The 13705-nt window shown below is 66.1% G+C and overlaps 2 protein-coding genes across 10 annotated transcripts in view; one reads left to right on the top strand and one right to left on the bottom strand.

Annotated features, from left to right (window-relative positions):
• Window positions 1–5947, top strand: part of EVI5L (ecotropic viral integration site 5 like) — a 29923-nt gene extending 23976 nt beyond the window's left edge. For 3 of the 9 annotated variants that reach the window (XM_073803302.1, XM_073803301.1, XM_033854469.2), the window contains 6 exons: window positions 1647–1892; window positions 3328–3705; window positions 3792–3938; window positions 4021–4116; window positions 4173–4292; window positions 4449–5947. In XM_073803302.1, the coding sequence (XP_073659403.1) occupies window positions 1647–1892; window positions 3328–3705; window positions 3792–3938; window positions 4021–4116; window positions 4173–4292; window positions 4449–4727 (1266 nt within the window). In that variant the 3' untranslated portion in view covers window positions 4728–5947. The remainder of the gene's footprint in view (window positions 1–1646; window positions 1893–3327; window positions 3706–3791; window positions 3939–4020; window positions 4117–4172; window positions 4293–4448) is intronic. The other 6 variants (XM_033854474.2, XM_073803307.1, XM_073803304.1 and 3 more) reach the window with 5 other exon arrangements.
• Window positions 5948–8954: 3007 nt separating this feature from the next.
• On the bottom strand, window positions 8955–13500 carry PRR36 (proline rich 36). Its single transcript, XM_033854468.2, has 6 exons — window positions 13370–13500; window positions 12550–12824; window positions 12334–12433; window positions 11993–12105; window positions 9980–11899; window positions 8955–9803 (listed from the first exon to the last, which is right to left on the bottom strand). The coding sequence occupies exons 2-6, from the start codon at window positions 12815–12817 to the stop codon at window positions 9289–9291; spliced, it is 2916 nt and encodes a 971-aa protein (XP_033710359.1). The 5' UTR covers window positions 12818–12824; window positions 13370–13500; the 3' UTR covers window positions 8955–9288.
• Window positions 13501–13705: the final 205 nt, after the last annotated feature.

Raw genomic sequence — 13705 nt, 5'->3', positions numbered from 1 at the left:
GCTTGGCAGGGGAACTCAGCTTTAGGGGGACTCAGTTTCAGGGCTTCCCCGGCAGGGCCAGCCATGCAGGGCAGGACCTGGGACAAGGGAGAGGGTAACTCCTTCCAGCGCCCAGCACTTTGCCCTCGGAAGAGGGTCTGGCCTGTGCCCACCAGTCTGAGCCGGTGAGATGGGGGTGAGGGGGCAGCCCAAGTCTGTTGTGGGGTCATGAACTTCGGATGGGTAGTGGGAGGACCCATGGGCTGGAGCACTGCAGAGAGTCTGCTTCTCCCAGAGAGGGCTTTCAGAACTTTCCTCCAGCCGTACCCAGCAGGCTTCCTGCCTCATGTGGCAACCCACCAGCAGCTGCAGCCTGCAAACTCAGCATGCGTGCCCCAGCGCAGGTCCCAGAGGGGCAGGGAAGGATGCTGTAGGCTCCCTGCGATCCAGGGCTGAACCCAGCAGGGCCTGGCAGTGAGCTGGGGGCAGGGGTGTTGGGGGGGGTCCCTGATTTGGAGAAACCACAGGGTGCTCAAGAAACAGTGGGTGGAGACAGAAGGGTCATTCGCTGAGGAGGGCCCCCTCACCCAGGCCTGGAGACCTGGCCTGAGGGGTGCAAGCTGATTCTTCACTCCCAGGTCCAGGGGGGTGGAACTTCACCTTTGTTGCTCACCTGCATCCACCTCCTGCCCCACAACTTCGAGTGCTGTAGCCCCACCTGGCTCTGAAGCAGCCAGGCCAGTGGGGAAACTGAGGCTGGGCTAACCCCACCCATGGCATGATGCCCCCTCTCAGGCCAGTCAGAGAGGCATTCACCTGCCACCTCTGAGCTCTGGCCTTTAGGGCCTGATCAGAGCTGGGTGAGGCAGGGAGGCTGCTGCAGGCAGAGGGAGGGAGTGCGGGAGGTGCCAGTGCAGCCCCTGAGCACCGTCTCCAGAGGCTCCTGGAGGAGGTGCAGCCTGGCAAGAGGTTGGCATGGGGCCCGGAGCCCATCTGAGCCAAGGGAGAGCCACTGGTACCCATGGGCCTCAGAGACCCCCAGTGGTCAAGGGCAGCGAGCAGACCTGAGCAGCTAGACAGGTGGGGGAAGAGGGTGGCAGCTGCCCTGCCAGGCTCCCCGGGCAGCAAGATGCAGGCCCCGCTCTGACCCCAGGGGCTGCCCTCCCCCACTGGCCAGGTTGGTTTTGTTTTGGCCATGCCACGCGGCATGCGGGATCCTATTTCCCCGACCAGGGATCGAACCTGTGCCCCCTGCAGTGGAAGTGCGGAGTCCTAACCACAGGACCGCCAGGGAAGTCCCACGGCCAGGTCTTCTTTATTGGGCCCACCCATCACCCCTGGGATTCCTAGGGTACCTTTGAGAAGCCCCTGGGCACTGACCAAGAAAGGAGTCTCAGCAAACTCTTTCCCCATCTGCCCCATGCCACCCTCACCCTGTGGTTAGGCCACGGGCCACACACAGGAAGGGGTCCCCGGAGAACTCACCCTCCGTCCTCATCCCAGTGATCCTGGGAACCAGTCACTGGTGTCCCTTTCCATGGCATCCTGAGGCCATGGAAAGTCCCCTCTGTTTCCAGGACCCCTAGACACAGAGCATCAGGGCCCCCATGGCATCCGGCCCCTCCGGCAGATCCGGAGTTTCTCCTCACCCCCCTCTCCACCCACAGCCCGGCCCTGGAGGTGGACGGGGTGGGGCCAGGCCTGGGCCCACAGCCGGCTGGCAGGAAGGCTGCCCCCCTCTGGCCACAGCCTGGGGCCCAACGCAGCCCTCTGCCCGCCCCCAGGATAACCCGCGCCTCACCGAGGACTTTGTGGCCCACCTGGAGACAGAGCTGGAGCAGTCACGGCTGCGGGAGACCGAGACCCTGGGGGCCCTGCGGGAGATGCAGGACAAGGTTCTAGACATGGAGAAGGTGCGACTGGGCAGGTGCTGGGGGAACCCTGGGGAAGGGGAGATGACAAGAGGCCCTAGCCAAGGAGAAGGGGCCGCCAGGGGGACCAGTGGGACAGGCCCTGGAGTCAGAGCCCCCTGCCTCAGCAGCCCCCAAGGAGCTCAGGGCACCTCCCTCGGCCCCTGCCTCCTTCTCCTCGGTCTCCACACCAGGGTCAGGGCAGATGGGAAGTTGGGCCCCTCACCCTCAGACCCTCTCAAGCCCTGGAGGTACATACGTGCGTGCGCGCGCGCGCACGCACACACACACACGAGCATACAAAAAGCAACACGACTCCACAAGGGGTGCGCCCACCCTCATGTGCCAGGCACCAGGCCACCAGTGCGGTGGCCTTCATGGGCTCCCTGGGCTGTATGTGTCCCCTTCAGGCCCTGGGTTCCAGGATGGAGAGGGGGAAGGGAAGGCCAAGGCCCAGGCCCATCAGGGCTGCTCCCCTCCGTGGAGACACCACCCAGGGGGCCATCCTCTCCCACCTGCAGCCCTGCAGGGGGCACCAGGCCTCTTGGTCCTTTCCCAGCTCCTTCCACACTGGTTGTCTCAATTCCCAAGGCGCTGCCAGAAGGGAGGTGCCCGGGCCACCAGAGGGCAGCACTCACCCACTGGCAGGAGCCATGCCCCCCACCTCCAAGCTGCGCTATTTGGGGTGCCCTCCCAGGTGGGAGGCCCCAGGTGGGAGGCTCCCAGGTGGGATGGCCCCATGCCACAGCCTTGCATGGGGCCATCGGCCTCTCGGTCCCCAACTTCCCACCTGCCCAGAGCTGGGCTTTCCACCCCCTCGCTCCACATCAGAGGGAAATGTGGGCCCAGTAGGTCTGCCACCCCCCGCCACCCCAACTCCCAGACTCAAACGAGGGTCAGGGAGAACATCATGCAGCAAGTTGGCTTTTGGTCCAAGAGCCTGGAGCACGAATCTCTCATCACTGAGCCCTTGGGAGGCCAGGATAGGGCCTAAGCCGGCCCTCAGTCCATCCCCAGGGAGACGGTGCTGAAATCCACGGTCTTCTCTGCTCCAGCTGGGCCAGGTCCCGGGTCTGGGCCCGGAGGGTGTGGATCTCAGATTCCCAGGCAGGTAGCACCCGTCCTGTCCCAGCTAGTGTTACTAGCAGTCACATGTTGTAAGGGGGTTGCCCTAGGCCAGTTGTGCCAGAGAGCAGGTGCTGTTATTACACCGATTTTACAGACCACGATGTCCAGCTGGGGCGGCAAGGGCGGGGTCTCCCCGCCTCGGGCCTGGTCCTTGTTCCCCCGGCGCATCCTGGGGTCCAGGGTGCACCCTCTCGCAGCCGGGCCGCCCAAGGCGGAGCGCAGGGGAGAGGAGAGCGGGGGCGTGGGGCCTACGGGAAGGGCCGCGTGGCCGCGCAGCTCCCCTGGGCTCTGACTGCTCCTCTCCCCGCAGAGGAACAGCTCGCTGCCCGACGAGAACAACGTGGCGCAGCTGCAGGAGGAGCTGAAGGCGCTCAAAGTGCGGGAGGGTGAGGCCGTGGCCTCGGCGCGGGAACTGAAAATGCAGCTGCAGGAGCTCTCGGACACCTGGCAGGTGAGGGAGGGCCTCGCCCGACGCGCACGAAGCGGCTTCGGGGCTCCCAGGCGGAGGACGACCGCCGACCTCTCCCCGCAGGCCCATCTGTCCCGCGGCGGCCGCTGGAAGGAGTCCCCGCGGAAGCTGGTCCTGGGCGAGCTGCAGGACGAGCTGATGAGCGTGCGGCTGCGCGAGGCCCAGGCTGTGGCCGAGGGCCGCGAGCTGCGGCAGCGCGTGGTGGAGCTCGAGACGCAGGTGGGCCGCTGCCCGCCTGGGGAGGGGACCCGGAGCCCGGGGTCGGCCCCGCGACGAGGCCGTGACCCCCGCCTGTCCGCCCCCAGGACCACATCCACCGCAACCTGCTGAACCGCGTGGAGGCGGAGCGAGCGGCGCTGCAGGAGAAGCTGCAGTACCTGGCGGCGCAGAACAAGGGGCTGCAGACGCAGCTCAGCGAGAGCCGCCGCAAGCAGGCCGAGGCCGAGTGCAAGGTGCCGCACCCCCCACACACACCGTGCCCGCGCCCCCGCCCGTCCCGCAGCGCCCCTTGACCGCTTGTTCCCCCGCCCCCAGAGCAAGGAGGAGGTGATGGCCGTGCGCCTGAGGGAGGCGGACAGCATGGCGGCGGTGGCCGAGATGCGGCAGCGCATCGCTGAGCTGGAAATCCAGGTAAGCGGCGGGGCCGGGGCTGGGGCCGGGCTGCGGGGCGGGACCCCGCGCTGAAGTCCGGCGACCTGGCCCGCCCGCAGAGGGAGGAGGGCCGCATCCAGGGCCAGCTGAACCACTCGGACTCGTCGCAGTACATCCGCGAGCTCAAGGACCAGATCGAGGAGCTGAAAGCCGAGGTGAGCGCGGGAGGGGCGTAAAAGCCCCGGTGTCCTCGGCCGGTGACGGGCCGGGAGTCGGCGCCTCGGGGAGCGGGAGAGGAGGGGGCCAGGCGGCCGGACTCCGTCCGTGGGTACGTCGGTCCACGCCTCCAGCGCGCGGGTCCCCCGCCCCAGGTGCGGCTTCTGAAGGGCCCGCCGCCCTTCGAGGACCCACTGGCCTTCGACGGGCTCGGCCTGGCACGGCACCTGGATGAAGACTCGCTGCCGTCGTCGGACGAGGAGCTGCTCAGCGTGGGCGTGGGCGCGGCGCTGCAGGACGCGCTCTACCCGCTGTCCCCGCGCGACGCGCGCTTCTTCCGCCGTCTGGAGCGGCCGGCCAAGGACAGTGAAGGCAGCTCAGACAGCGATGCCGACGAGCTGGCCGCGCCCTACAGCCAGGGCCTGGACAACTAAGGCAGTGCCCCGCGTGCTCGGAGCCCGGGGCCGCCGCCTGCCCGCTCCTTGGCCGCCGCCCGCACTTAACAAACTCCAGGCCCTCGGTGGTCCCGCCCAGCCCGAGGGCCAGGACCAGCGCGGCAGGGCGCGGAGGGTAGGACCGAAGTCTGGGGATCCTGAGTCCCCTGGCAGGCCCACTCTCCCCAGCAGTGTTTACCCATCTTGGTCCATAGCGCTCTGGGCCCAGTAACCTGGAGGGTCTGTCCCTCTTAACAGCCAGGGCAGGGGCGGACCCAGGGGTCCCAGGACTGGAGGAGCAGGAACCTCCCCCCTCCTAGCTGGCCTCCTTCTGGGACAAGGGTGGCCCGGCTGGGAAGGACCCAGGAGCTAGAGGAGGCCTGAGGAAGAAGAGGCCGCTCTAGGCCTGTCGTTACAACCCCGTGCCACCCTCGGGACCCTTGGCCTCTGGGGACAGATGGCCAGGCTGGGTTTTCCTGCCTGGGGCAGGCATTGTGGCCCCTGCGACAGAAACCAAAGCCCCCCCTACTGTGTGCAGGGCCGCGCAGGGTGTGGTGGCCAGCCGGAACCAGCCAGGGCCTGGGTAGTGTCTGTCCCTGCTTCTTGGGGGCCAGAGCAGCTGTAAGGAAGTGAAGAGACCCCTCTCTCCCCAGCACATCACGTCTCCCTCTGTGACAGTCCCATCACCCCAGGCTGGCCAGTGATGAAGGGGCTCCCCGACCCAGGCTAGCCTCCTCTCCAGGGGGTCCCCAGCCTCCACTTCCATTCCTTCTCAGTATCCCCGGCCCCACTCTCTGGCCAGAGCCAGGCCCCAGGGGAGGAGGCCTCCCAGTTGAGTTGCCTCCCAGCGCCTGCTCATGGTGGTCCCGTGGTCTCTGCTGAGTCAGAACCAAGAACGGTGCCAAAATCCAACGATGCCCCCAGACCCCTGCCCCCTGGGGCCTCACGACCCTCAGGCTGACCCTCTCGGTGCTCCTGGAGCCTAGAGCAGCATCACAAGCAGTCTCCCCGGCACTTCCTGGGGTGGGGATCCATGCTCAGTACCCCCTTCCCGGTCGCCCACTCCTCAGTGTTACAAAGCCTGGGGACCAGGGTGGGCATCCGAGGGGCTCTCCCACGTGCCCCCCACACTGCCCCCCACCATTTTGCACACTGCCTGTTCACACTCCACATGTCGCCCAGGCGGGAAAGATGGAAAATAAAGTGTATTTACACAGTAACGGACAAGGGATGCTGAGTGGGGCAGGCCTTGGGGTAGGGGAATCACCAGCAGCCATGGGTCCCTGGCCCCTTGTCCAGTGAAGCAGCGGGGAAGGGAGCAGGCTGTCCTTGCCCTTGGGAGCCTCCCACCATCTAAGAGAACCAGAGGTGGAGGTCATAGCACGCCAGTGCGGGCGGGGGTGGGGGGGGCAAAGAGGCTGTCCAGGTCGGGTGCATCATGGAAGAGGAAAGGACATTCACATGTACAGTGTGAGCATAAGTGTGGGTGTCAGAAGAGATGGTTAGTATTGTAGGAACGAGTCACCAAGGACCTGGGACGTCAGGCGTAGGGACAGACCCTTAGAGCAGGGCATTTTCAGGAGGGTGTCTCTGGAGATGGGGAGGGAGGATGGGCCATGATTTCCCATCACGGGTGACTGGGTGACTCAGCTGGGGCCTCCCCTGAGAGACACAGAGGAATGAAGGGTCTTAGGGCCTCAGGAAGATTCAGTATCTGGTTTATTCAGCACCCACTTCCCAAGGCCTTCCGGGTACTCCACTGTGCCTGGTTCTGAGGGGTCCCAAGTGTAGTGGAGCAGACAGACATTGGGGTGGGGGCGGGGACTTAGCCTGCACAGTAGTGTGGCAAGTGCCTAGACGAATGTGTAAGGAGATCAGGGAAGGCTTCCTGGAGTGGGGGGATCTGCAAGGGCATAAGCATAACGGTGAGACGTGGCAGGGACCAGCAGGAGGCACATGAGGTCTGTGAAGAAGGAACAGGAGAGAGTGGGCATGGCCAGAGCGGGAAGGGGTTTTTCTAGTCAGGAGAAAGAGTTTGCACTGTGAACTAAGGGCGCTGGGGAGCCATGGAGGGCTTAGGTGAGAGGGGCACCATCAGGTAGACTACAGTGTTGGGGGGCAGTGCAGAGGCAAAACAGCCAGGCAGTGGGGGTTCCCCTGGGGGAAGAAGGCCCGGAGAGGCAGCATCCTTTGTGGGGTTGCCCATGGAGCTGAGACGGAGTCCCAGTTAGCGGGTAACACAGCCAGGAGCAAAGGAAGACTTCCTAGGAGGAGACATTTAATTGGGTCCAGGTAGGTGCCAGCCAGGCCCTACCCTCTACACCCAGTGTGGACCCACCAAGTGTCCCCCACTCTGCTGCCTGATACCTGCCAAGCGGCAGGGCAGGACACTGGTTATGCACCAGGACAGCCGAACCCCAGCTCTATTCCCTCCCACAACAGCTCCTGTGGGCCCATGCGTCATTCCCATCACACAGATTTAACACTGAGACCCTGACAGTTGCTGTCTGCCTCTCCTGTTGCCGCCGGGTAGCTGGTGGCTCCAGCTGGCTGGCTCCCAGGAGGCGGCACGGCCTTGGGGGAAGTGTCTGAGGTTCTGCCCTGCTCCCTCACAGGGGGCCTTGGAGCCCTGGCTGCCCAGCATGTCAAGAGTCAGCCCCTACCCTTGGGCTTGTCTCAGCATCTGGAAACAAGGACACCTGGGTTCTCACCAGGGCCCAGCTTAAAAAAGAGACCTCTGTGGACTTCCCTGGCAGTCCAGTGGTTAAGACTCTGCACTTCCAATGCAGGGTGCATGGGTTCAATCCCTGGTCAGGAGAACTAAGATCCCACATGCCACTAGGTGTGGCAAAAAAAAAAAAAAAAAAAAGGAACTTCTGTAGTTTGCCACCTAACTGATTGGCTCCCAGGGGTGGAGATGGCAGTGTCCCACTGCGACAGCGCCAATGTCTCTTCAGACCCCAGGTTGGGAGGCAGCCGCTTCTGGGGTGGGGGACAGGCAGGACTTGGTGATTCCTGTCTGACAGGAACCTGGCTTCAGGGACTGGGTCTAGGAGCAGAGATAGGGCTGAGGGCCCAACACAGGGTCCCACTCTGTCCTTCTACCTGCCCTGGGGATTGTGGTTCCCCTCGGGCCTCCATCATTCTTGGTATGAAGCAGGACACCCTCAGGGAGGGAAGGCGTAAGGGGTGCATTTCCGGCAGGGGCACTTGGAAAGGAGAGCCTGGGCTGGGGTTTAAAGGGTCCAAGGTCAGGGTGACTGGACTGTGGGAGAGCAAGGAATTCTGACTGGGGGAGACAAGTGAAGACATTGGTTGGCTCTGGTGAGGACCCTTGACTCTGGAACACAGGCAAGAATGCCTGGCTGGAGGGGCTTGGGGAGGACGCCCGAAGTTGGGATGAAAGGCGAGGCCCATGGTTGGGAGGCACAGAGGGGCATGATGAGGGCACCTGGAGAGGAGTGGGCATTGTGAGGACTCCCTGATCTCCCACCCAGCCTTGGGAGAGGCTGCTCCTTCCCTGCAGGCCCTCCTAGTGCGGTCCACCCAGGAGGCAGGGAATGCCCTTCACGAGCCCTGGACCCAGCTGCAGGCCCGCCTTTTGCACTGCAGCCTCCTCGGTGAGCAGAGGGCAGTGTGTGCGCTTGAGAGTCCCTGGAGGGAACCGAGATGACCATGGGTCTCAGGCCACCCGTCCCCCTCCTACACCCCAGGGTGTACAAAGTAGGGCGGTGCACACTGTGAGGAGGGACCTCAGGAAGGGCCCCCCCCCTCGTTGGATCCAAGCAAGACTTTCCCACGTCTTTCCCCTCCCCCCAGGAGTGCGCGCTCCCCTGGCCGAGCGTGGGAAGAGCTTGGTCAACTGGCCACACGGCCCACGCCTTGCTCACTCGGTCGCGCGGCCCCACCTGGGCCCCTCCTGCACCTAATTTTTCCATGAGAAATTTGGCATGAGAAAACCTACGTTCACGAACGCGGGTGGGTGCGCGGCGCTGGACCACGGGGACTCGGCATCGCCTGGTCCCACCCCAGCCCCTCCTCGCGCGACCCTATCCTCAGTGGAGAAGACGCAAGGCCGGGGAGTGTTCGGGAAAGCGTTCAACCAGAGCTACAACCTGCTGTGCACAGCTGCCAGCACAGCCCGGCCCGGACCCTCTCGCCGCCCTGCGGTCAGCCGCGCCGCTGAAGGGCCCCAGCCCGCGACCGCAAAGGCGAAAGTGAACAGGCTTCAGTGTCCCGGCTTTATTGCAAACTCGGGCTGCGCGCGGTAGACGATACACTGGACTCCAGGCAGGGCCTAGGCCGAGGGAGGGACGAGGCTCGAGGGGAGCGGGAGCTTGTCCTAAGCCAAAGGGGCGGGGCTCAAGGGTGAGCCTTGGCCAAAGGTGTGGGTGGGTCGCAAGCCTGGGCCAAAATTCTAGGGCTCTAAGGGGTCTGAGACCAATCCACAGGGAGCCGGACTCCAGGAGGAGGGGAGGGGGAGATCTAAGACAAAGATGTACAACCTGAGGGACGGATCCTAAGGCAGGGGTGGGGCGGGTGGGCAGGGCTAGGGTCTAGCTCAGTGGAAGGTCTCCACCTCTACCACCGTCCAGTCACCCTGCGGGGAAGTCACGTCATCCGGGGAGAAGCTAGTGACTGAGGTGATGCTGGCGCGGGACTCGTCCAGGGGAGACAATAGTTCGGCCCAGCGGCCCAGTTCGGCGTCGCTGAGCGCAGTGCGGGCTCCCCCCGCGCTGCCGGCACCCCCCGCGTCCCCTGAGCCACCGGTGCCGCCCGCGGCACCCTCGGCCGCAGCTAGCAGCAGCGTCCGGCTCAGCAGGTGCTGCACGACGCTCGCCTGCAGCGCCCCCAGCGGCAGCTCGCCCAGACGCGCCGGCTTCGCTCCCCGCGAAGCCGCTCCAGCCCCAGCCCCAGCCCCAGCCGCCGCCTTCCCACCGCCCGCGCCAGACCCGGGCCCCGGATCCAGCGCGCCTGTGGCGGGAGTTGCCGACTCGGGCCCTTCAGCCTCGTAGATGGTGCACAAGCCGTCAGCAGAGCCCGACCCGGCAGCAGGAGACCAAGGCAGGGGCGCTCCTGCGGGGAGAGGAGCCAGACTGGGCAAAGGGAGCGGGAAGCCCCGCCCCTGACACAAGACCCCGCCCCTTCCGTCAACTCCGCCCTCAGACCCAACTGTCCTGCCCCCGAGTTGCAAAGCCTCGCCTCCAACCTCGCCCCTCCTACTGGTCCGCAGTGTCCGGAGGGCTGCTTACCTGAGGTGCCGCGGATGGCCAGCGGCGGAGCGGAACCTCGGCTCCAGGCGGCCGGGTGGCAGGCGGCGAGCTCCGCATCGGCGGGCGGGGAGGTTGCGGCGCCGCCCTCGGGCCCACTGTCGTAGCCGCGCAGCTCTTCGGGCGTGCTCGTGGCGCTGCTGCTGTGGCCCGCCAGGTCCGGGCCGCTCAGCGTACTGGACGGGCTGCGCGAGGGTGGCGGCGGTGGGCCCGGGGCCAGCGCCAGGGTCAGCCGTGGGCCCGAGATTGGGGCATCGGGACCCGGGGTTGGGGGGCGGCGTGGGGCTTGCAGAGGGGGTGAGGCAGGGGGAGAGGGAGGGGTCTGCAAAGCGGGCAAGGCCAGGGAAGGTGGAGCCCGCGGAGGGGGCGAGGCCAGGGGAAGGGGAGGATCTTGCAGAGGGGGTGAAGCAGGGGGAGAGGGAGGAACTTGCAGAGGGGGTGAAGAGGGGGGAGAGGGAGGGGCCTGCAGAAGAGGTGAGGCCAGAGAAGGTGGAGCCCGAGGAGGGGGCGTGGCCAGGGGAGAGGGAGGGTCTTGCAGAGGGGGTGAAGCAGGGGGAGAGAGAGGGGCCTGCAGAGGGAGCGAGGCCAGAGGAGGTGGAGCCTGCAGAGGAGGCAAGCTCTGAGGAGAGGCAGCGGCCTGAAAGGGAGGCGTGGCCAGAGAAGGTGGAGTGTGTGTGAGGGGCACGGCCAGTGGAGGAGGGGCCTGCCCAGGCTGTGAGGCCAGAGATAGTGTCTGTATAGGAGGAGTGGCCTGTAGAGGGGGAGTGGCCAGAGGCGTGGCCAGGGGAGAGGGTGAGCCTAGAGGAGGAGCACCTGGCAGAGAGAGTGTGGTCAGACGAGAGGAAGGGGGAGAGGTCTGTGGAGGGGATGTGGCCAGAGAAGGGTCCTGTGTGGGAGGCGTGGCCAGCGTATAAGGCGTGGCCTGAAAAGGTGGAGACAGAGAAGGACCGGCCTGCGGAGGGGGCGTGGGCAGAGCAGAAGGAGCCTGGAGAGGGGGTGTGGTTAGGGAAGAAGACGGGTTCCTCAGAGATGTTGCTTGAGATAGAGGGGCTTGTAGAGGGGCAGTGGCTGGTGGCAGAGGACCCGACAAAGGAGGTGTGGCCAAGGGAGAGGGGAGAGCTGGAAAAGGGGGTAAAGCCAAAGACGCCTCGGTGGGGGGCATACTCTGCAGAGCGGGTGAAACTGATGGAGGGACTGAAGTCAGAAAAGTGGCCGTGGCCAAGGAAGAGGCGGATACCTCCGGAAAAGATGTACCCAGATGTGCGGGGGGAGCTTGCAAAGGAGGTGTGGCCGGTGGAGAAGGGAGGGTCGGCAGAGAAGGTGGAGCAGAGGGAGGAGGGGCTAGTGGAGGGGGCGTGGCCAATGGGTGGCTATGGGCCTGGGGAGGGGGCGTGGTCGGTGGAGATGGTGGGAGCGAGCCCCTCAAGGGAGTGTCTGTGATATGGGAAGGCGGTGCAATAGGACAGGGTAGGGAGGAGGTGGCCAAAGGAGGAGAAAAGCCCTGTGCGGGGACTGCGCCCTTCCTTGGGGGTGTGGCCTGCGGGGGGCGTAGAGCCTGCAGTCCTCTGGACTTGAGCTGCGAGGGATGCCCCAGAGCCCGGGGTGTTCCAGCCGGGGAAGCCCCGGAGCGGGCTGGGGAGGACAGAGGAGTGGCGCTGGAGGCCAGGGGGCGCAAGGTTGGCCTCTGGAGGCCCCCGCCGGCGCTGGGTCGCCTCCTGGTGGCAGGGCTCGGCTCCGCGGCGCTGCGCTCTGGGGCGCTGCTCACTGATTTCCTGGAAGCCTCGGTCGGGGGCCGGGGCCGGGCACTCGGAGCTGCCCGGGGGACACCCACCTCAGCGCCCGCAGCCCGGGATCGACGGGAGATGGCCGAGGAGGAGACGGCTGGAGTGGACCCAGAAGAGTCTGGGGACAAAGCAGAAAACCGAAGGGTCGCCGATCCTTCTAGGCTGGTCCCCCTCACATCCGAGGAACCCCCTTCCTCCCCAGATCACATACCTCTCCGTGCCCCAGCGCTCAGGGCGCTCCTTCTGGGCCCTTCAGGGGCTTTTCCTCTGGCCACAGGTTCCTCAGCTGGGGGCCGGAGCCCCTTCTGCCCAAGAGGGCCTGGCCTGGGGACAAAAGGGTCTGCGCTCAGGACAGCGCTCCAGCTCCTTGTTTCGTCTCCCAAGTCTACATTTCCCCGTGGGTGAGGACATATGCCCTCTCTGCCAACCAATAATAGCTTTCACCAATTTGCACCCAGTGATGAGCAAGTACTCCCACACACTTTAATTAAAAGCTTCCAGATGGAGACACTAACCCTTGCCCAAGGCAACAGGGGAGAGGGGGCTTGTTACCTGGTGGGCCCGCTGGCATGCCCCGAGCTAGAGATACAGCCTGGGCCTGGGGTCTTCGCAGGGGCCCGCTCCCCTCTCCCAGCTGCTGGGGGCCTGGAGGCTGTAGGGGGAAGGCCGAGTCAACGCAGGTGCCCCGGAAAGGAAGGGGAGGCTGGTGCCTCAGAGGAGAGGGGGGCAAGAAGATGGGGTCCGAATCAGGGAAAGAGGCTGGAGTACCTGGGCTCCGGGGGCCTGTCCCAGCACTCCGCGGTGGTCCCCCCCGGGGAGTAGCCTCCGGGAGAGTGGCTCCCCGGCTGCCCCCCGCTCGCTCTGCCAGAGGCCCTCGCCCTGAAGCTCCCGCTGCTCCCAGAACTCGAAGAGCCGCGCTGGTTACGGGGGGAAGGGGTCGCGGAGACCCTGGGGGCTTGGGGGTCGGAAGGTTGGGAGGGCGAGAAGAGGGCGTCCGACCGGCGGCCCCTGCCCTGGACTTGTCCCTCTTGTCCATCTCGCACCTGATGAGGAGACAGACCGATCAGCATCCCAGGTCCTGGACAGCTACGCTGCCTGCAGGGATCTGGGTCCTGGCACCTCTCGGCTCTTTCCCCAGCGTCGCCACCCATGCGCGCCCAAACCTCTGCCTGGATCCACTTCCTTCCCACCCACCCACCACTCACCAGCGCAGCTGCTCATGGTTGTCCCCAAGTCCCACCCTCACCGCCTTCCTCCAGGCCATGCCAGCCTCAGCCAACCCCCTGCTCCCTCTCAGGACCGGAGATCCACCCCCCTACCCCTCGCCCCCTCAGGGACCCTGACCACCAGCGTCGGGACAGGGGGCTGCCACAGGTTCCAGATGAAGGGGACGGGAGCACACGCCCAGGTCCCCCTCGCCAGCCACCAGCGCCGTCCCGGAGGGATGTCGGCACCTGCCGGGAGGAGGAGCGGCCCTGGCTGCCCGCGCACGGGCTCGGGGAGACAAAGAGCCGCGTCCCGAGCCCTTCCCCTCCCCCAGCTGGGCCCTGGTCCGCGCCACCCTTCCACCTGCTCGAGCCGAGCTCACCTTGGGCTCCGGCCTCCCGCCGCTCCACGCTGGGTCGCCTGGGGTGGGGCAGGGTGGGAGCGCCGCGGCGGCCGCGAGCAGAGGGCAGGCGAGGGGAGGGGGCGGCGGGCGGCGGCGCGGGGAGGCCGAACGGCCCCTCGGCGGCGGGCGGGGGAGCAGGGGCCGCGCGCGCTGGATGCAGACCCGGCAGGCAGAGGCGGGAGCGCGCCGAGTAGGGCGGCCGGGAGCGCGTAGGAGGGAGGGGCTGCTTCTCCGCGGCTGCGCCTGAGGACCCCAGACACCCAACCGGTCGGGCTTCGGGGGGAATCCCTTGGGGTCCCGAACTCAACCTAACCT

Source organism: Tursiops truncatus, chromosome 3 (genome assembly GCF_011762595.2).
Source record: "Tursiops truncatus isolate mTurTru1 chromosome 3, mTurTru1.mat.Y, whole genome shotgun sequence".
NCBI lineage: Eukaryota > Metazoa > Chordata > Mammalia > Artiodactyla > Delphinidae > Tursiops > Tursiops truncatus.
The sequence above is the reverse complement of the archived record's forward strand: the minus strand, read 5'-3'. Positions and strand labels throughout refer to the sequence as shown.